At 46.9% G+C, this 22,962-nt stretch overlaps 1 protein-coding gene across 1 annotated transcript in view; it reads right to left on the reverse strand.

Annotated features, from left to right (window-relative positions):
- Positions 1-2,219: 2,219 nt before the first annotated feature.
- LOC145395790 (ionotropic receptor 21a-like) overlaps positions 2,220-22,962 on the reverse strand; it is a 69,413-nt gene continuing 48,670 nt past the window's right edge. Inside the window, exon 7 of the mRNA XM_080269327.1 lies at positions 2,220-2,492. Coding sequence (XP_080125453.1) covers positions 2,220-2,492 — 273 coding nt within the window. The remainder of the gene's footprint in view (positions 2,493-22,962) is intronic.

A 22,962-nucleotide genomic window follows, 5' to 3' on the forward strand; every position in this document is an offset into this window, starting at 1 on the left:
ATTCATTATATATTTTTACCAATCAAAAAAAAATAAAAAAAAAGTTCCTTTTTTTAAATATTCAGGGAAAAAATGAAAACAACATCTGATTGTAACTTTGTGTGGTGCAACTGGCAGTAGCATCACGGAGCTTCATGGTGTGATGTTGGGGTGCCTGAAGGACCTTATTTGCAATCAGGGAACAAAATAAAGCACCCTGCTCAGGTAGAGCCGGGGTTCTGAGACCCTCCCCCTACACCGGAAACAGAGAAGAGTTTGAAATTGCCCTTTCATCCCTTACATGGGTACAAAAAGTCAGGCAGCTATTGGTGGGTACACGGTTCCCTGTTGTTTAGAAGGTAGTTTACCTAATAAAATGGGGGGGAGGTGGGTCTCAGAGACCCGGCTCTACCTGAGGAGGGTTAACCAGCACACTCACACTACCATATCCATCTGCTCTTCCCTACCAAAATATCTTATACCGACAATCCCTCCCGGTAGTCATTCTGGCTGATTCACCACTATACGAGGTATCTAACTTCTTGTACACAGCCAACATCCACCTATCTCCTGCTCATTACCTCAATCACATCCCCCGCTCTACCCATCAAACTACCAACATGCCAAGATGCCACTCTGATCCCCTTAGGTGATTTAGTATCGTCAGGCTTCTGCTTTATTCTCTTTGTTTGCCAAAGACATTAAAATTAGATAGAGGGGGAGTCATACCACAGGCCCCACCCACCTTCACAGTCCCAGGTCCAGGCATGGGACCTGAAACCCGAAGCCCACCAGCGGTGATCAATGGCCGTGGCAGTGGCCTCAGGGCACCCTGCCAGGACAGCTACAAGGACACCCTCCAAGCGCACCTTAGCACTGTAACTTCAACGCAGTTATATACCCACTGATAGGGCAGCCTCCTGGGACGCTAATCCCAAGTTCGAGTCCTACTCTGTTGGGCAGAAGTGGCAACCTGGGAACCGCAATGCTCTGTACCCTATAGCACGGATCCAAGCCCCAACCCATCTGGACTCCGAAAAGTATGCTGGTGAAACCTGCGTATGTATAAGTGGAGAGGATGGAGGGTGAAAGACTGACGAAGAGAGTGTGTGTGAGTGAGGTGGAGGGGGGGAGAGGGAGGGGGAGGCCGAGGATGAGATGGAGGGATGGGATGGAGAGGTATATGAGAGAGGGGAGTGTGAGTTGGGAGCAGGGCAGTAAAATGGCGGGGGACAGGGCGACGTGGAGGCGATTTGTTTGTGGCCACCCCGAACGGGATTGAGGCATCTGGCAAAATATATATATATATATATATATATATATATATATATATATATATATATATATATATATATGCAGAGACTTCACTTCACCTCGAAGATATGTATGCAAAATAACCACAGGAGAAATGAAAGAAGCGACAGTAAGTACTTTCGTATATTGCATCTTCAGACAGAGTGAGACAGAAACGTAAAGGGTAGAGGTCTTTTATGCACACTCGCAGCAGGGAGTGGCACACAAAACAAAGGATGACCTGAAATTTTTACCTGCGGCTTAACTTATGGTCACCTGCAGCAGGGAGTGGCAACAACAATGGATGACCTGAATCTAATATGCACAGAACAATAGGTACCTTTCTTTTTTCTTCCATAGGGATGCACGTGACAAAGGAGGAGGGAGTAGGAGGGGAGAATAGGGGAGTGGAGGGAGGGGGAAGGGGGAGGGGAGGAGGGTTAGGGGGAAGGAGAGAGGAGGGAGGGAGGAGGAGGAGTAGGGGATAAATACTGCTGCTTAACTTAAGACCTAGAGGATTAATGCTTGGTGTGTCCCACACAGGTGTGACTACACTACCAGGAGATGACAGGGAACAATCAGTTGTTAGTCTGGGGGATACTGCTTTAAAATTAATTCAGTTATCATTTTATCACACTTAAGTAAAATTATAAAAAGTTACTTAAGATTTTGGGACATATCACTTTCACTTGAAGTGTATTCATTTCCTACGCGTAGCAAGAATAATGTTAACACGTTTGTGTTACGGGCTGTTATAGACTGGAAAAAATAATTCATGTGCATTGCTTCGAGTATATATTTTTTTCAGAATCTGACATATGAATGTAACAACAGTGATGTCGTATGGCTTAAGAGGCCAGATACTAAATTATGTTATAGAGATGTTTTGCATTGATAAAAAAAAAAAAAAAATCTGCTTGCGGGAATCATGCGGATAATTAATCAGTCTATATTAGTCTCGTAGGTCTCGGTGTAGGAGAAGGTTGAGGCTCCGACACCAGCAGCCTATCGACTACAAAGGCCACACTGCCCAGGGTGATGCCCACCAGGAGAAGCAGCAGAGGTCCCTGCATATGGACAATAGATAGACTCCTGAAACTGCTTTGGCTGTGTTCTGCTCCATCCTGCCCTTGTTGTTTTATTTCTTCCCTCTGTTTCATTCGACTTTCACGTGCAGCGGCTTCCAGTGTTTCCTTTTTCCACTGCTCATACAGACCAGCCTGAAAACACAAAGTTGCAGTAGTGAGTCGTGGAAGAACTGAAATAGACTTCGTCAGATCCCAGTGTAGTAAATGTTCTAGTTTTTATGTAAACCTCGTAGTTAACCAATAGTATTACAACATTTATATTAATCTTTTGTATTTTAATGCATTGGACATACTGATTTTATGCACTGTCACATGTAATATGCATACTGGTACAGGCAGTGTATAATGACAATACAACATGTTAAGAATAGATTTAACAATTTGTTCAACAACTCTGATAAAGCAGAATCATTAAATACAATGCATCAATCTAGGCTGGTCACTCCTGTCTGGCATTCAGAGTAAAGTGGTTGCGTGGGCTATATTTCAGACATCAGCTAAGAGTACTGTGACATCCCCTCGTACTCAGTGGTACTATCACCACATTTTATCGGGCTGTTTGGACTATTTCCATATACCGTAATGTGGCCTAGAACAATGTGGTCGCTACTTGTCCCTAGGTAGCATACCTTTGAACAGTCAGGCCCCACCGTCAGGAATTAATTCTTTATTTTATTCTTAGGATCATATTCTTCGTTCCCAATTTATCGTTTTTATACTCCGTGGAAAATGGTACGGTGCATGTGAATCGTACAAATACGATAATCAGCGCAGTATTTCGCAAAAACAAAGAGCATATCGTAGTGCAATGAAATGGGAGCCAATACTTTTGAAAGATGCAAAATTCTACATTAGATGCTGTATAATGCATCTGAAACGAATGTTTTCTGCTTTGTTACGGGGTGAAAATATTAATAAGCTTTATCTTGAAAAATATGATTGGTAATATATTTTCAAGTTACATTCAGTAAAAAAAATGTAAAACACTGGTGTTAAATCGCTGAACGGAGTCTTCTTTGGAACAGATTATCTCATTTAAGTCATATAGCTTTGGTTCAAGCATGAACTGTATTACATTACCTGTATGCAAGTAAATGCTAACAATCCTCAATCTTCTTAACAATCTTTTAATAATTTTAAGCATTATTTTCATGTTCTGAACTTTTGATAATGATCATTTTTCGGTACATAGGCCAATATAGGACCAGTGTTATTTATAGAGCCGTCTGATATATTCCTATGTATCTCCACTGTTACTGGGGGGATACAGGTGTAAATTTCAATCAATAACAAGTTTGCACTACATCTGAAGTATATGTCACGTTTTCATGGGCCACCTGCCACAGACTGACTAAACTGTTTACAAACCTGCTCCTACGGTCACATGAACCACTTCTTGCAAAATCCGTCATTTATTAGTTTGTGATAATAAAATGTCTATCTAAAGCATAACAAATGCCTGTTCATTACAAATGCATATTTTGGCCACCAAAGAAAACTCTTCACCATTTATGCCTCCCAGATATAGTCAGCATATAAGTAGATTTCAAAAATTTTCGCCTACAAGATCCCTGGGATAATACAATATAGGAAAATGTTTCTTAAGCAGACAGAGAAAGAGAGGGGGGGGGGGAAGGGTTGATTCACTGATTGATTGAATATAATTAAAATCTGGCTGTGCAACTGCCAGGGTCATATGCCGCTGGACAACAATGTAAAAGACGCCGCAAATGAAATGTGCATATTCAAAATACAGATAATACCCATTATTAAGAATAAAACACTGAAAATAACAAAAGCTTAAAATATTTATTAATTGTTAAAGTGGAAGGAGGCCCGCCTCCTGAAGATAATTAATAACATCAGTAAAATCGCCAGTGGCTCCCCCAAGCATCGAGGACAGACAGGAGGCACCATCTGCCCCCTAATGCTTATGGGGGAATCTCTGACGGAGGTCCCCCAGACCTGGACACTCGACCAGCAAGTTACGGACAGTAAGGGAAACAAGACAATCATCACAGTGCGATTGGGTCCCACCACTCATCAGGAACCCATGTGTAAGCCAAGAGTGCCAAATGCGAAGCTTAGCAAGAGCCACTTCCAATTGCCGAGGTATGGAGGGGAAAACCCTTGGCACAACCACTCTCTGAAAGATTTTTTTAGCTTATTATGAGCAACACCATCCCAGCGTCTCTGCCAACACATACAAATCGTGTACCGCAAGGAAGGTGATACATCAGAAGCAGGAAGTAGATAGTTGGTTGTGGCCTGTTGAGAAGACCCAGCTTTAGCTAATGTATCTGCCCTTTCATTGCCCACCACACCAGCATGTCCGGGAACCCAACAGAGGTCCACATGATGATCACGACGCCCAAGAAGAAAAAGCCACTCTAAAATTCATAAAACCAATGAGTGGGATGCATTAAATAACTCCAGTGCAGAGAGCACTACGGGTGTCACTAAAAATCATAAAAACAGATTGATGGAGAGTAAAAATGATTTTGAGAGCATATAAAATCGCAGTCAGTTCTGCTGTATACACTGAAGTAATGCCAGGATGGCTACCGTCCCTACTAAAGGAAGCAAAGGCAACACAAAATCCTACTCCAGTATCAGTCTTAGACCCACCAGTATAGACGGGGACAGAACCCTCATGAGTGGAGGCATGTTTTAAAATGGGAGAGAGGGACACCTGAGAGAGAAGTGTGCCCTTTTTACCAACAATGGACCTATAAAGTCATACAAGGGAGTAGCCAAATACCTACCCTTGGGATTTGATATGGACAAACTGCCAGTCTCGGAACAGAGAGGACAATCATAACAGACAGGACCCTGTAACCAAAGGGCTTCGGGAATCTAGGACATGTGTCATAAACAGAAGATCATGAATCCTGGGAGACGATGGCACAAGAAATTGAGTCTGGAAAGCAGTGAGGATTATACCAAGACCGCATCACCAACTACTAGCGCCGCAAATCCAAGGGGTGTACACCAGCATCGACCAACAAGCCTGAAATAGGGGATGACCTGCATGCCCCGGTTGCCAGAAGTACACCAACATGATGCACAGAATTTAACAACCGGACACAGGCATCTGTTGCAGAGGAGCAGATATCACCACATTCAAGTTTAGGAAGAATAAGAGACCTATGCAAGAGGAGGAGAGTCTGATGGTCAGCACCCCAAGAGGTATGAGCCAGAACCCTCAAAAGACTGAAAGCTTTAAGACAAGCCGCCTTAACTGAACGAATATGAGGAACCCAGGTTAGTCATCTATCAAAAAGAAGACCCAGAAATCACGTCACTTCCACACAAGATATTCTCCGACCATAGAGATATAACTCAGGATCTGGGTGAACCTCCCGAAGATGACAAAAATATTTAGCCACTGTCTTTGTTAAAGAAAAACGGAAGCCGCAAGACTCTGTCCAGTCAGAAATTCTGTTAAGGGCCAGCTGCAAGTTCCTCTCTGTCAGAGACATTCTAGATGAGGCGAAGGAAAATGAGAGGTCACTGACTTATAGTGAGCCTCGTACACAATCAGGAAGTACACTGATTACGCTGCTGATGGCCACAGCAAATAGAGTAACACCAAGGATACTCCCCTGTGGTAATCCATCTTCTAGTGCACGGGAATTAGAATGCACTCCTCCCACTCGGACCCTTAATAAATGGTTCGATAAAAACTGCTGAATAACAATAGGTAAGCGCCCATGAAGACCAAACTCATGAAGAGAAAGTATAATACCATTATACCAGGCGGTGTCATGTGCCTTCTCCTGATCAAAGAAGACTGTGACCTTTTTTTTTTTTTTTTTTTTTTATGTGACCGACTCTGGGCATAGGCTTCACAGCCTGCTTTCAAGGCCCAGTAGTCCTCCTACGTACCGCACATCTCTACATGTCACCACTTCGGCCCTAACACCAACCGTCCATATTGAATACATGCTAGGGCTGTCTCATACAGGACTGGTGTATTGGTATTAGCGGGGTTTTTTTTTACGACATGTCGGCGGGTCTTCTGGTATATCAGTAAAGTCTGATTTTACGAAATTCAAATCCTTAAACTTTTCCCTGCCTCAGCGGGATTTGAACCTGGGTCCTTAAGGACTGCAGGCCAACTCTCTACCGATTGAGCCACCGCCTCCCCTACTGGTGTTGGTTAGTGGAGAAAGCCTCTCAGACAGAAGATTCCAAGGACGGTAGTGCATCAGATGTAGTTCACATTTTTTGAAAATCATACTGGGCAGAGGATAAGATGTCATCTCTTTCCAAAAACCACACCAGCCTAACATTGACCATCCAGAACTCTACATATACAAGAAATCAGAGAAATAGGCCAATAATTCGTCATCTGTAGGTGGTCCTTACCTGGTTTGGGGGTGGGGATGACTACAGCAACACCACCAACGAGCCAGAGAATCACCAGAACACCAGATCTTATTAAATAATGAAAGCAAAAACGAAATGGACTCATCTGACAGGTGACGTGAAAAGGCATAACGAATATCATCACGACCAGGAGAGCAATCATGGCACTGTGACAGAGCCGCCTGGAGTTCAGAAATAGAAAAGGGAACATTATAAGACTCTTATCCAGAAGAGGCAAAACTGAGACTTCGAGACTCTAGGTGCCGGCAGTGGCAAGCCAAAGGAGTATCTGCATTCATCTGTGACACACTGCCAAAATGATCAACAAAAAACTCTGCAACAGCGAAATGAACAGCCACAGTTCCACCCGCTGCAGATAAAACAGGAGGGAAGGGAACAGTAAATTTCCTGAAATTTTCCTTATCCGGTTCCACACCTGAGGGAAGTCCTCGAAAAGATGGAGGAAAGATAACTCTTCCAGGATGAACGCCTGGCCTCATATGAGCTCGTGCCCTTTGATATGTCACCAAATACTGAGGATCCCCACGGTTACGACGAAGTCGAGAGAAGGTGACTCGTTTGGCTCTCACTGCAGAACTGCATTTAGAGTTCCACCAAGGAACTGGATGTTTAGAAAATTAACGCTTCGTTCTTGGGATTGATAATAGGGCTGCTGAGTGCAACACGTCAGTGAAATATGACACCGCCTCAGTAAGACAGCCAAACTCATTGACAGAAAGGGAAATGGAACTTAATACCCCGAAACGTGGCCAGTCAGCCTTATCCAGAAGCCAGCGAGGAAGACGAGGCTGAGATCCACCTGCACTAGCAGTTAGAAGTAGTGGAAATTGGTCGCTGCCATACAGGTCTGGCAACACATTCCTGGTAAAATCTAAAATTGCATCAGCTGAGCATAAGGACAAGTGAATGGCAGTAAAAGCTCCAGTCTAGCTATGGAAATAAGTCATTATACTCGGAGTTGAAAATGCCCAGTTCCTCATCTTCCACTAAAGAGGCCAGCATTAAAACCCCAACGGTTGGACTCACTGTTTCCCCACAGTGATGATGACCATTCGTATCTCCTAGTAACAGAAAGGGAGAAGGAAAGCCACAAATAAGGCGTTCCCAATCCACCCTTTCAATAGTAGCACTAGGATATTTTTGGTATTTGATCTTTGATACACATATTTGGCTGAACATAATGTAAAAGTACATTATATACATATGCAATTTGTATGTAGGGTTAAACTTCCTAAGTTATAGTCACACTCTGGTCTTTTTCACTTCTACCAAATTTTCTTACATGACATTTGTCCACAGTGAATTCCGTTTGCCATCTATTGCTCCATTCATGAAGCTTATTTAATTCCTCTTCTAGCTCTATGCAAGAGTCTGTGTTTGTAGCATCCTTTGGCATTTTTTCATCATCAGCAAACATTTTGGTAATTTCCATTTCCAGTGTTGCTGTCTATGTCATTTATATATACTAAAAAAATAATTAGTGCCAGCACCGAGCCCTGATGAACTCCACTTGTCACTTCTCTCCATGATGAGTAATTTCCTTTTAGCATTGTTTTCATTTCCCTTTTACTGAGAAAATCTTTCATCCAGTCGTACAGTATACCTTGAATTCCTCCTTGATTGAACAGTTTCCACAAGTCTTTCATGTGGTACTCTGTCAAATGCCTTCTTGAAATCCAAATATATGTTGTCTACCCAGCCTTCTCTTTTCTGTTTTATTTCTGCAAGTCTGTCATAGTAACTTAATAGGTTAGTAACACATGATTTTTCCTTTCTAAAACCAAACTCTCTTCCTGTTATCATATTGTGTTTTTCCAGATGAATTACCCAAATTCTTCATATCAGTTATTCTAACATCTTGCTTACGACGCTGGTCAGTGATACTGGTTGCTAGTTAACCCCTCTGTCCTCTCCAGTCTCGACTACCCCCCAGGACGCAAAAACAGGCCTATTTCTCGACTTTCTCAAAGGTTTAAAGTTTTCTGCCCGATTTATAGAGCTTGAATTTACAAACCTGAAAACTCAAACCCCACCGTCCAATACCCAATAGTTACCAAGAATTGGCCCATCAAAGTTGATAACAGTTACCCATTGTGGCCTGGTCGAGTAAGAAAAATATGCCGGGGGGGGGGGGATAAAGATATTCTGTGCTACGGGGTGGGGAGTGGTAAGGCCAGGAGGGGGTGTACGGGGATGGAGGATGGGAGGAGACCACCACCAGATACAAAGGCAGGGCCCAGTGGAGTACAGGGAAGTGGAGGGAGGGTAGAGAGAAAATACCCTCCCCCCAGATGACTGGGGGCCGGGACATGGGGGGGGGGTGGAATCCACAACCGAAGGGTGGAGGATGCATGAGGAGGGTGTGTGAGGGATGGTGGTTGTGGTAAGAACCAAGGGAGGTACTGTAGGGTCGTAACAATGTAGTGAGGTACAGTAGAGGGATGCAGTGAGATGGAGGGTGCACCCCCTACTGCCTGGGTACGGGCCTGGATTCTCCCTCCTGCGTGTCCAACACTTAGTTGTAATTGGTCAGAAGCCATCTACAGTACATCACAGCCAGGGTGGGGCAACCTGCCGCCAGTTTTTTGTGGAAGTTGCACGATCGACGTTCCTTGTCCATGTAAAAAATTGTGAAAAAAAGTTGATCGTCGGGCTTAGTACTTTAGAGGTTAAGTGGATTTTGTCTATTTACTTTCTTCTAAGGGACACAATGTTTGCTTTCTTTCAAATATCATATAGTTTTCCTTGTTTTAAGGATTCTCTGAATATTAATTGTAATGGACTACTTAGCACTTTTGCAAGTTCCTGTAATACCCAACACAAAATATCGTCAGGGCCATTGGCTTTTCCCCTGTCTAATTTCCTCATCTTTTCTTGGACCTCTTGTTTGTTATACATATATTTGTTAATATGTGTGGGCATGCTCGTTCATCTTCATCTCTCGCAAATCTACTTAACTGAGTAAAAACTGACTGGAAATTTGTGTTTAGTACTTCACAAATATTTTCATCATTGATATAGATTTTCCCCTCAACCATGATGGATTGTATTTTATCTTTAGCTTTTGCTTTGCTTCGTTTGTAGCTGTAAAACAACTTCGGCCAATCAATACTTTTATTAACAATGTCTTCCACAACCTGCCATTGAGTTTCTCTCCTTATCCTTGTATAATCAGTTCTTGCCAGCTTGTAGTTTTTATATGCTCTCTCACTTTTATGTCGACTGTATCTGATCCACAGCAAATCTCTTTTCTCTTTTGCATTTTTACAATCAGTATTGAACCAGTTCTTTATCCTTATTTCCTTGTCTTTGTGCAATGGGACATAATTATTTTTTTTATGCAAGGAAGAAGGAACCAAAGGCCAGCAGCCCACAAACCGTTCCTTCCAAGAAAAAAAGATACAAATGAGAGCCAAATTCCAGATCCGTTCAAGATGCCTGGACATATTACGTTTGGGAGACTGGAGATATAGGAAGTAGGATAAAAAGAGGGAGACAGTTCCAGAGTTGACCTGTAACTTGGATTAGAGAGTTGGACAGAAAAGGGATGAGAGTTTGTTGTTAGATGGGTGCTACGTGCTCGTCATTGAGATGGAGGGATGCAAGCAGACAGTTCAGAGGAGCAGCGACCACTGAAGTAGCGACAGAAGAGATAAAGATGCAACACTTCAGCAATGAGACAGAGGTTGAAGGGAGCCAATAAGAGGAGGAGAGTTAATGAGATGAAAAACCTTTGACTCCACTCTATTGAGAAGAGCTGTATGTGGGGAGCCTCCCCACACATGAGAGTTGTACTCCACACGGGTGAATAAAACCCGTGTATAAGGTCAACAACTTTGCAGGAGTATAGAAGGTACGGAACCGGCTTAGCACCTAATCTCTTGGAGGCAGATTATACAAGAGTTGTAATATGATCAGTCCAAGATAAGTCCCGAGTGAATGTAACCTCAAGCATGTTCCAGGATGATGCAGGATTGAGATGGATATTATTAAACGTTAGTGAGTACTCCTGTGGAAAAATTTGTCGGGTTGATAGGTATAAGAACTGAGTCTTTGATGCACTAAAAAAATATATATATATATATATATTTTTTTTTTCCCCAGTCAGAGTAATAAGACAAGTCAGACATTAGGTGTGCCATATCCTCATCCCTTGTTTGTTGGAGTAACTGCTGATATGGATGTTGAGGGAACTGAATGGAATGGGAAGGGTGGAATCATCAACATACCAATGGATAGGGTTAGATGTACGGCTTAAAAGGTCATTGATGAATAAAAAGAAGAGAGTTGGTGATAGGACAGAGCCCTAAGGAACATCACTGTTGATAGATCTAAGCGAAGAACGATGGCTGTCTACAACAGTGGCTATAAAACGACCAGAAAGGTAGCTATAGATCAAGGCACAGATAGGATAGTAACCGTAAGAGGGCAGTTTGGAAATGAAAGATTTATGCCAGAGTCGACTGAAAGCCTAAGGTATGTCAAGTGCAACGGCAAAGCTTGCGCCAAAGTCGCGAAAGGAGGATGACCAGGAGTCTGAAATGTAGGTGAGAAGATAGCCAGTGGAGCGTCCCTGACGGAACCCATACTGATGATCAGAATGAAGGTTGTGATTTGAAAGATCATTTAAAATTTCTCTGTTAAGAATTGGCTCGAAAACTTTTGAGACAGAGGATGTTAAAGCAATTGGACAATAGTTAGAGGGTTGGGAAGAGTCACCCTTCTTGGAGACTGGCTGAATGAGAGCAAACTTCCAGCAAGAAGGAAAGGTACAAGTCGATAGACAAAGGCAAAAGAGTTTACCTAGGCAGGATGTAAGCACAGAAGCACACTTGTTGAGGACAACAGGAGGGACTCCATCGGGCCCATATGCCTTGTTAGTATTGAGGGCACTGATGGCAGAAAATACATCAGCTGAAGGTCTTTTTAATGTCAGCCTTGAGGAAGTCAGAGGGAGGAAGTGATGTAGGAACAGTATCAGAGTCGTCTAAGGTGGTATTAGAGGAGAAAGTCTGTACAAAGAAATCTGTTTTATCAGTAGAAGAAATAGCTACAGAGCTATCAGAGTAGAAAAGAGGAGGAGAGGATGATGAGGTAAAGTTGTTAGAAAGGTTTTTGGCAAGGTGTCAGAAGGAGCAGGAAGAATTGGAGTTGGAGAGTTGTGAGCATTTAATACAGATGAAATTACTTTTCGCAGAGCGAAGAACAGACTTAGCACAATTCCGGGCAGAAACATAAAAAAAGATGTGATTCAGGGTTGGGTTGACTCTGGTACTTTTATATGCCCTCTCCTTGTTGTGGACAACATTAGAACAAGTGTGATTAAACCAAGCCTTTCTTGCATTAGTCAAAGGATATGAGAAGGGAATGTTTGATTCCATGCCCGAGAGAATAACCTCCGTAATGCGCTAGGTACACTCAGATGGTAGTGTACCCATACTGTGTACACCTAAAATCTATATATATATATGTATATGTAACCAGTACCATTGATGAAATCAGCACACTTCTCTAAACTGCTGACTTAAGCTAAGGTTCCCACCCCCGCTGCTCGCTGTGAGTCAATATGGGGCTAGACATCTAACAGAGCACAGGTATAGAAGTTCTGTCTGGAATAAACCTCCATTATACGTCACCTCAGATCTTTGAAATAAACCTGAGTGGGGAGCACGAGGCTATTGAAACAATTTGGTAGCAGCGGTGTATTGGACCTCATTTTGCCTCTACTGTGATTTAGTGCCACAACGGGAGTGATTCCTACACCTGCTTGTGCATTCTCCACACCTGCCGCACGTCTGCCTTTTCCCTGCCTTATGTTTGGGACACCTACGTCTTCCGTAGTGAACGGTTCCTGCAACTTCCCTGACATGTCATCACCGACGTGCGGGCCACATCGCTTCTCAACAGCTGCTATTCTACTGAAACTCAGTAAGGAACTATCAGGTGTCAGCCTTTCCATCCTCATTGTCTTCATAAATTTATGATTACCATCCCGGCTCACCCCACCACACCCCAACTGCCCCTTCTCACCCACATCTTCCGCATTGCTGACCAAGCAGAACCTGCCCTAGCAGCCCCACCCGCACCGCCTGGCAACTACGGCCACCGGCATCTTGCCCAGGGCATGTCTCCACGTCATCGCTGGCTCTCTTCACTCACCATCTCGCTGGTGATCATCTGACCCTCAGCTGGACTCCCATTCGTCGCCTGAACTTGTGACATCATCGCCATCCCACCACTGCCACCAAATGTAACTTGCAATACTTTGGTGATAGAAACTCCGTGTACAAACAGCTAGTTAAGGAGTTTATTACGAGCTCTGGCAATAATAGTCTGCCCTTCTTGAGTGTCTGCTCAGAACTGACGCAGTAATGCCCTCTGCCCAGGCTTGGGCTCTGGGAAAGCGTGCTAGGTCAGCAAGTTTAGTGGAGACATGTATGCATTGGGGGGGGGCATATATACATCGGGGGTAGACATATTGTAGTGAGGGGTACATGGCCATGAAAGCAATAATCACTCCAGGGAATATCAAAGAAGTACTGCCTCAGGGCTTCGCAATCCACAACGCTAAAGTACCACAATCGACGTTTCTTTGGAGGGTCCAAAGGCCATACTGGAGAAATAGGACAGGTTAAAGTTATAAAGTTGTAATCGAAGGAGCCCAACAGAGAGGAAGGATTAACAGCATAAGCAGAAGGATTACTCGTAAGGAAGAGGTCAGTTATGTTGGTGCTCTCTCCTAAGTTGTCAGGGATACAGGTGGTGTGCTGTACGAGCTGCTCTAGGTCATTAAGGATAGAAAAGATGTAGGATTGTTCACCAGGTGGATCAGCGAAAGGAGAGGAGAGCCAAAGGTGCTGGTGAACATTGAAATCTCCTAGAATGGAGATTTCTGAGAAAGGAGAAATGGACAGAATGTGTTCCATCGTAGAAGTAAGATAGTCATAGAATTTTTTATAGCAGAATCAGAGCATAAGTAAACAGCGCAGATATATTTAGTCAGAGAATGACAGGAAAGCCGAAGACAGAGAGAGAATTCAGAAGAATCAAGTTCTGGAACACGAGAGTAAGATAAGTTGTTGCATTCATATACACAACAACCATCTTTGGCTTTGAGATGAGTATCGAGAAAGGAGGAGGATACAGAAAAGGATATGTTGTCAGGTACCTCAGACAGCTGAGTCTCAGTCAGGAAGAGAAGGTGAGGTTTAGAGGAGGAGAGGTGGTGCTCAACAGAGTGGAAGTTAGAGGAAAGGCCACGATTATTGCACAAATGAAGAAGGAGTTAGTCAGACAGTGGTTCCAGGCATCTCGTTGAGTTGTCACCGGGAGAGGGGCAGATGGTGGGAGCATTTATGGTACCCCCCCCCGGACTCCGAGGCTTCTTCGAATACCGGCATTTTTCTTTTCTTTTTTTCAAATTTTGAAAAGGATGTGTAGTGTGAACTGTGGATGTAGTTTGGTGTTGACAGTTAGAGAAACTTGTACTGGAGAGCATGCTGGCCCACTCTCTGTGTTACTGAAACTCTGAAAAAGTTCAGCAAGGGGGATGGTCTGGAACTAGTCCCAAGGGCTGATGAAACGGAAGCTTCATCCACCTTGAGAGTACTGCCCTGCTTGTCTGGTGCTACAGTCTACTTCTCTTGGTGCAGCTGTCTACTCCTCTTAATTATGGACTCCTGTTTCGTAAAATTCACATACGGTACATTTTTATGTATAACATTTATATTTTGTCCTCTTACCTCCGTTTCCCAATCTGTATCATTGAAGTACTTCTTCAGGTCATGATAGTTGCCCTTTTTGTAGTTTAGCCTCTTTTTGTAATTTCTATTACCTCAAAATATATCATAATACTATCCTGAAATTGTAATCTTGTACTGCATGGTCACTTTTACTGAAAGGGAGGTGACAGCTTATATTGTCAGTTTCATTTTCTTGCCTACTAGCTATGAGATCTAGTAATGAACGGTGTTCTGGTCTTCCTTTTCTGATGTTCTCCTTTACATGTTGTGTCAGAAAAAATTCCTGTGTAAGATCCTAAATCTTTTGATCTCAATAACTTTCATGGCTTTACATCTAGAGTATTCCAGTTTATATTTGTGTTAAAATCTCCCGTTAGTATTATTCTTTCAGATTTTTCCTCTATCCTGTATAGTAAGGTTCTTAAACTCTGAATTGTCTTTTCTGCCAGATTTTCATATTGTTATGAAGGGAGATATGCCACTTAGGTAGTTTCGTACCTTCGAAACGTTTCTGGTACCGTAAGTTCCTGTACGAGTCATTGGAGTTGCCAGTTTACCTGTTGTGTGTGAGGGTGGTTTTTTCGTATGTTAAACAATCATTTATTTTATGCTCTTTTTCTCTATAATGTTTTATTTAAGTGATTGCTTGATGAATTATGTAGTTTAAGGTCCTAGGGTTAATGATTTAGAGTGTTATGTAATGTGAGACAACTCTGCATGTTTTAATGTATCTAAGTTGGCAACTGTTGCCCGTCGAGAGTATACTCGTAAAATGTAGACGTTTCTAGAAAAATGCAAGCTTATATAAGATGATGTAGAGATTATTACAAGGTTAGTCGGGTTTCAGTTCAGTTTGAGTGAAGTGCAGTCGGTTTTGGTTTGACAGTAGGGCAGTCAGTGTCAATGAAGGTTGTACATTTTTGGTACTTGTGAAAACAGTGGCAAACAGTGACGGGATATTGAAGTTTGTATATCATTGGAATTTGAGAAGACAGAGAAGTGTATTAAGTGTAATTACTGTCAGTGAAAATTATTCTCAGTCTGGTGTACTAAGTGTAGTGTTAGCAAGCATTAAGTGTACTAACTGTGAAGTGTTTAAACATTAAGTGTAACTGCAATCGGTAAAGTGCTTGTGAGAACAGTGAAAATGAAAAGCATTAAGTGGAATTACTTGGAAAATAAAGACAGTGAACTTTACAAAGCCAGTGTTTATTTTTAAAATTCACACCTCCGCCGCCGCCGGACCAACCACCCCACTCCTGACTCGCAGCCCCACCACCACCCCAGGAGGACACCATGGCAGGCCAGGGCAAGGTAAGCCTGAACCGGAGCAAGAAGGGCGCTGGAGCGCCCCCACCTTGAATCCCTCTTCCGCAGAACCGACCCAACAGCGACCACGCGGGAAGAGGGAACAACCCTGCAAGCAGGGCAGCCTTCACCAAGTTTGGGGTGGGACTGCTCCAGAAACAGTTCCAAACAACACCGCGGATAAGGCCATCGTACATACCGAGGAGGAAGCGGCCATCGTATGCCCTTCAGTTGTTTCCCCCTGTAACACCACCAACACGGCCATCGTACATGTGGGGGAAGGAGTGGTCATCGTACGCCCTTCGGTTACAGACCTATCTGGAGACGGCCTCAGTGGAGTAGCTATTGAGCGCATACCGACAGGCAAAGGAAGGAGAAGTGGAACTGCGAACACGGCCATTGTACGTGTCGGGGAGGGAGCGGCCATCATACGCCCCTCACCCAAATCCTCCTCCTCCTACGGGAGTAACACGGCCAACACGCCCATCGTATGTGTGGGGGAAGGAGCGGCCATCATACCCCCTTCAATTGCTTCCTGTCAGGCAGGCAGAACCACGGACAAGGCCATCGTATGTGCCGGGGATGGAGCGGCCATCGTACGCCCCTCATCTGCCTCTTACTCCTTCGGGAGCAGCACCGCCAACACAGCCATCGTACGTGTGGGGGAAGAAGCGGCCATCGTACGCCCCTCAGCTGCTGCCCTCAGGAGCTGTGGAACCGCCAACACGGCCATTGTACATGTGGGGGAAGGAGCGGCCATCGTACGCCCTTCATCTGCAGTTCCTAGAGTTCTCCTGGAGGGGAAGGTGCCTTGCACGGCCAACCCCCTACCTCTTGGCTGCGTGGGACGTCCTTCTTTCACTCCCTAGAGTGGTGGAGTGATCCTGTTCCAGTCCTGCAGCCAACCCCTGGAAGACCCCGGCCCCTGACAAATGTCCCACGGAAAAGGTGCCGCAGTTCCCTCCTGACGGCACCTTGCTCTATAGGCGACCGCAGCACCCGGACCTCCAGTGCCAGTCAGCAGGCCCCTGAGCAGGGCCGTCTGGGCCCCACTCCCCCACGGCCCTCCGCCAGGAGGAAGAGGCAAAAGGCCCGGCTCCTGGAGTTGTTTGGCCCCAGCCCAGAGGGCCACCTACCAGCTCGAGGCCCCCAGACTGACGGGCCTCCCTGCACCCCACCGACGAGGCCCCTACACGAGGACCATTCACCAGGTCGAGGCCCCCAGAGTGAAGGGCCTCCCTGCACCCCCCGGACAAAGGAAGTCCAGGAGACGACGCCCCTGCTGCCAATCCCCTGTCTCCTGCAGGAGGGTTCCCCTAGAGGGCCCCCTCCCACGCCCGGGCGCCACCTCTGCTAACCCAGGTGCCGGGTATTAGTGGCGACCTCAACGCTTCTCGTCTGTAACATATAAGTGCAACCCTCAGAGACAGTGACAAAGGTGACAGTGAAACAGTGCGGAAGTTAACGTGAAGTAATGCACTATAGTGACGAATCTCAAGGCAGTAAATCAGGGTCAGAGAACATATATATAGAGTGACTAAATGTGAAGAAACTTTCACAGTGGTAAAAAGACAGGAAAACCAGTACAACAGTGTTGCCGCGGCAAAGTGACAATCCCTGATGACGTGCCGTGTGCTAGAACAAATATGTGCAAATATAAGCCAACTAGACCCGTTGTTCCAACTATATATTGTGCATCTTGCCCACAACACCAAATGACAATTATTCACTGTTCATAATACTGATGCCATGTTCTAATAATTACCAACCTATAATATATATATGAATTCTGCCCTTGACATTCTTGTGTGTATAGTGTTTTTTAGTAAACCCGCTCTGTCGTCCTATTCATACCATATCCAGTGTCTCTCTGTTCTTATATTGTAAGTTGTATTGAATTAGTGCAATAGATGTGTTAAGGTGTACTGCCAAGTTTTTATGCCCTGTTCCTTTGTTGGTGCTTTATTTCCGGCCCGGAAAGAGGACCCTGCTCAGCCGTGGGCGTTTTTAGGATGAGAGGTTGGACTAAAAACACCCCGCATAACACTGGTGGCCAGTGGTGGTTCTGGATCCGATTAAAGCACAGAGGAACACATTAAGGGAAACTTGCACAATGGCAGGCAAACCTCACATCCAATTGTCAAAGTTCAATCCCGAACAATATGACATTGATTTCTACTTGGATATGGTTAAACCTCTCTTAGATATCGGGTTTGACACTGACAGAGAGAAAATAGCAGTCACACTACCCAACCTGGGCAAAATAATTGCAAGCGTTGCCTCAAAAATCGTCCCAGAATTAACATGGGATCAATTCTCACACATCGTGAAACAGGCCACCACGCCTTCACTTGGCACAGTTGTCGCCCTGTCACAACTCGACGCCCTCACCTATGACGGTAGCCTAGACGACACTCTCGTCAAGGGACGGCGACTTGTCGCCGCCGCCTATCCCGAAGCAACTGCAGCCACTTGGGATCAGCACACATTTAATATCCTGCTGAGAATCCTCCCAAGCACAGTCAGGGAGCATTTTACTATCCATGATCCTTCTGGCAATATGGATCGAGATCTACAACTCTTACGACTCCTCCTCGCCTCCTGCCCCATGCCCCAGCCTATCCACGCTGTAAGCAAATTCCCCACCACAGTGGCTCCACCACCCACCACCTACCCAAGTTACCATGGAACCATCCTTCACCGTCCCCAGGGCCCACCCCAGGGAAAACCACAATCTCATTTCAATCAACCCCTGGGAATTTACGGCCTGCAGTCGCACTTGCCCCCTGCACAACATCAGGAAACAACTGAAAGCTAGCCGACGCAGGCCCTTCACACAAGGGCGCCGACAGGTATCCTCCGTGGCAGATGATGCCTCACAAGATGACATTCCACTCATAATATACACAGAGCCAGGCGATGAGGAACCTGACGAGGAAGACCACACTCAGCAGATGGATTTTTAGGTCCGCCCCCCCCACCTCCCCACGGTGGCAGGGGCCACTTCACACAAGTACAGACCCCCAGTCTACGTCAAAATACGCCTGAATGGGGTCAGGGCAAGGCTACTGGTGGACATGGGACCTGCCAGGTCATGCTTGTACTCACACTTTTACTCCTGCCACAGCTCCGCCTTTGGCCCCCCTCCTCTCCATCTCAGCCAACCTCGTAGATGCAAGCGATGGTCCCCTGCCTATCCATGGTGAAACACGGGCCCTGCGGACTGAAACTCACCAACATGCTTCCACCACACACCCCTTCATCGTCTTTGACTCTACCTGCCATGCATACGACGGGTACGTGGGGCTGGACCTTCTACGCCACCGCCTCCATTTCTATCCAGTCCCCAACACCCCCCCCAAAAAAAAACAACAACAACATAACCCTTCACGCCCCACACACACACCATCATCACCCACCACTCATCCCCCCCATCCACTCTGCACATGCAACCCACCAACCCCGTCACCCCACGTCTAACCTCCTCACCCCCACTCCTCACCCTCTCCCTCACCTATTCCACCTTCACCTCCAACTTTTCCCGCCACCATTGATTCAGCTATCATCATTCCACCCCACCATGAGCCTTGGTTACAACTCAACCGACCCTCCAGTACCTCCATCCTCTTCTCCCCAGCCCTACCCACCGGACCCCTCTCATCCTGTTTAGTATCCCCAACTTTCCCCCCCCCCCCATGTCCGTGCAGTCCGTATTGCAAACATTGCTGCCACACCACTTACCCCTACCACGAGGTTTGATCGTAGGCGACATGGAGGAAGCAGAACCCCACGAATCACCTCCCTCCACCCCTCCCATTCTACCTACTCTACCTTCCCACCTCTCCACCACCCAAGCTAACAGCCTCCGACAGTTACTCCTGGATTTTCAAGACCTTTTTTCATCAGGCCCAACAGACATCGGCCACACTACCTATCTCAATCACGAGATCCACACCACTGGCCCACCCATCCGTCAACCCTCACGCTGCAAAAACACCAACCAGCGAGCAGAGGAAGACCGGCAGGTCCAGGACATGCTCAATGCCGGGGTTATTTCTAACTCCACCAGCCCATGGTCCCCCCAGTCGTGCTGGTTAGAAAAAAGGATGGCACCATGCAGTTCTGTGTGGACTACTGCAAGCTCAATGATGTTACCACCAAGGACGCCACACCCCTACCCCAAATTGACTATTCCCTCGACTCATTACACGGCTCATCATGGTTTTCCACCCTCGACCTGCAATCGGGTTACTTGCAGGTCCTCGTCCACCTGGAAGACAAACAAAAAACGGCCTTCTAAACCTCAAACGGCAAACAATGCCCCAGCTACATTCTCCCATCTCATGGAGTCGGTCCTGAGCGTCCTTACCTGGGAGATCTGCCTGCCGTATCTTGACGACGTCATAGTATTCAGCCGTACCTGGGCAGACCACCTCCACCGCCTCAAACAAGTCTTCCTACGTATACACCAGGCCGGACTTAAACTAAAACCATCCAAATGCATCCTAGCCGAGAGATCCATCTCCTTCCTAGGGCACGTGATCGGAGCTGAGGGCATATCTCCCGATCCCGACAAACTCCGCCCATAGCCAACCTCCCTCTACCCAGAGATGTTCACGAAATGAAGGGTTTCCTAGGCCTAACTTCCTACTACCGGCGTTTCGTCAAAGGCTTTGCGGACATCGCTAAACCCCTGCATGACCTCACAAAAAAGGGCGAACCATTCATCTGGACGGATGTGAGGAAAACAGCATTCACCACCCTCAAATCAAAACTCATATCAGCCCCCATTGTAGCTTTCCTGGACTACAACCTCCCCTTCCGTCTTTACACCGACGTCTCCCTCATTGCCATAGGAACTGTACTCGCTCAGGTACAAAATGGCCGAGAACACATCATTGCCTATGCCAGCTGCACCCTCAATCAGGCCGAATGGAATTACGCTCCAACCAAGCGGGAGTGCCTTGGCATCGTCTGGGCATTGGACTATTTCCATTCATACATCTCCGGCACCCACGTAGCCATTATTACAGATCACCAATCACTTCAATGGCTACAACAGTCTAACACCACCAACACCCAACTCATTCGTTGGCGAGAGGCTCTGGAGGAATTCGATTTCGAAATATCTTACCAGCCCGGGAAAATACACACCAATGCCGATGTCCTTTCCTGCTCTGGCTCACCCTCAAGCCCCACCAGGAGCCAAACACCACCATGTACCACTGGACCATCCTCCTCCAGCACATTCAACCGGCTCACCAGACGTCCACAACCACCACCTACCACCTCCAGTCACCGGGCCGTGACTTCTTGACCGCGGAGGGTGGTATAATACACACCTCCACAGCTGCCGGACCAACCACCCCACCACCCCCAACCCCACTTCCGACTCGCAGCCCCACCACCACCCCAGGAGGACACCACGGCAGGCCAGGGCAAGGTAAGCCTGAACCGGAGCAAGAAGGGCACCGGGGCGCCTCCACCTTCAATCCCTCTTTTGTGGAACCGACCCAACAGCGACCATGTGGGAAGAGGGAACGACCCTGCAAGCAGGGCAGCCTTCACCAGATTCGGGGTGGGACTGCTCCAGAAACAGTCCCAAACAACACCGTGGATATGGCCATTGTACGTACCGGGGAGGGAGCGGCCATCGTACGCCCCTCTGTTGTTTCCTCCTGTAACACCGCCAACATGGCCATCGTACGTGTGGGGGAAGGAGCGGCCATCGAATGCCCTTTGGTTACAGACCTATCTGGAGACGGCCTCGGTGGAGTAGCTATTGAGCGCACACCAACAGGCAAAGGAAGGAGAAGTGGAACCGCAAACACGGCCATTGTACGTGTCGGGGAGGGAGCGGCCATCGTACGCCCCTCACCCACGTCCTCCTCCTCCTACGGGAGTAACACCGCCAACACGCCCATCGTACGTGTGGGGGAAGGAGCGGCCATCGTACGCCCTTCAATTACTTCCTGTCAGGCAGGCAGAACCATGGATAAGGCCATTGTACATGCCAGGGAGTAAGCGGCCATCGTACGCCCCTCATCTGCCTCTTACTCCTTCAGGAGCAGCACCGCCAACACGGCCATCGTACGTGTGGGAGGAGGAGCGGCCATCATACGGCCTTCAGCTGCTGCCCTCAGGAGCTGTGGAACCCCCAACATGGCCATCGTACGTGTAGGGGAAGGAGCAGCCATCGTATGCCCTTCATCTGCAGTTTCTAGGGTTCTTCCGGAGGGGAAGGTCCCTTGCGCAGCCGGCCCCCTACCTCTCGGCTGCATGGGATGCCCTATTCTCTCTTCCTCCAGGTGTGGTTCCCTGGAGGTGCTGTTGTTCCTAGAGTGGTGGAGTGGTCCTGTTCCAGTCCTGCAGCCAACCCCTGGAAGACCCCGGCCCCTGACGGACACCCCACAGAAGAGGTGCCACAGTTCCCTCCTGACGGCGCCTTGCCCTACAGGCGACCGCAGCACCCGGACCTCTAGTGCCGGTCAGCAGGCCCCTGAGCAGGGCCGTCTGGGTCCCACTTCCCCACGGCCCTCTGCCAGGAGGAAGAGGCAACAGGCCCAGCTCCTGGAGTTGTTTGGCCCCAGCCCCAATGCCACCTACCAGGTCGAGGCCCCCAGACCAGTGGGCCTCCCTGCACCTCACCGACGAGGCCCCTACACGAGAGCCACTCACCAGGTCGAGGCCCCCAGAGTGAAGGGCCTCCCTGCAACCCCCAGACGAAGGAAGTCCGGGAGACGACGCCCCTGCAGGCGATCCCCTGTCTCCTGCAGGAGGGTTCCCCTGGAGGGCCCCCTCCCGCGCCCAGGCGCCACCTCCGCTAACCCAGGTGCCGGGTATTAGTGGCGACCTCAATGCGTATCGTCTGTAACATATAAGTGCAACCCTCAGAGACAGTGACAAAGGTGACAGTGAAACAGTCCTGAAGTTAACGTGAAGTAATGCACCATAGTGACGAATCTCAAGGCAGTAAATCAGGACTAAATTTGAAGAAACTCTCACAGTGGTAAAAAGACAGGAAAACCAGTACAACAGTGTCGCCGAGGCAAAGACAATCCCTGATGACGTGCCGTGTGCTAGAACAAATATATGCAAATATAAGCAAACCAGACCCATTGTTCCAACTATATATTGTGCATCTTGCCCACAACACCAAA

The sequence above is a fragment of the Coenobita brevimanus genome, chromosome 33 (assembly GCF_032717465.1).
Source record: "Coenobita brevimanus isolate Jiangsu-jjx chromosome 33, ASM3271746v2, whole genome shotgun sequence".
Classification (NCBI taxonomy): domain Eukaryota; kingdom Metazoa; phylum Arthropoda; class Malacostraca; order Decapoda; family Coenobitidae; genus Coenobita; species Coenobita brevimanus.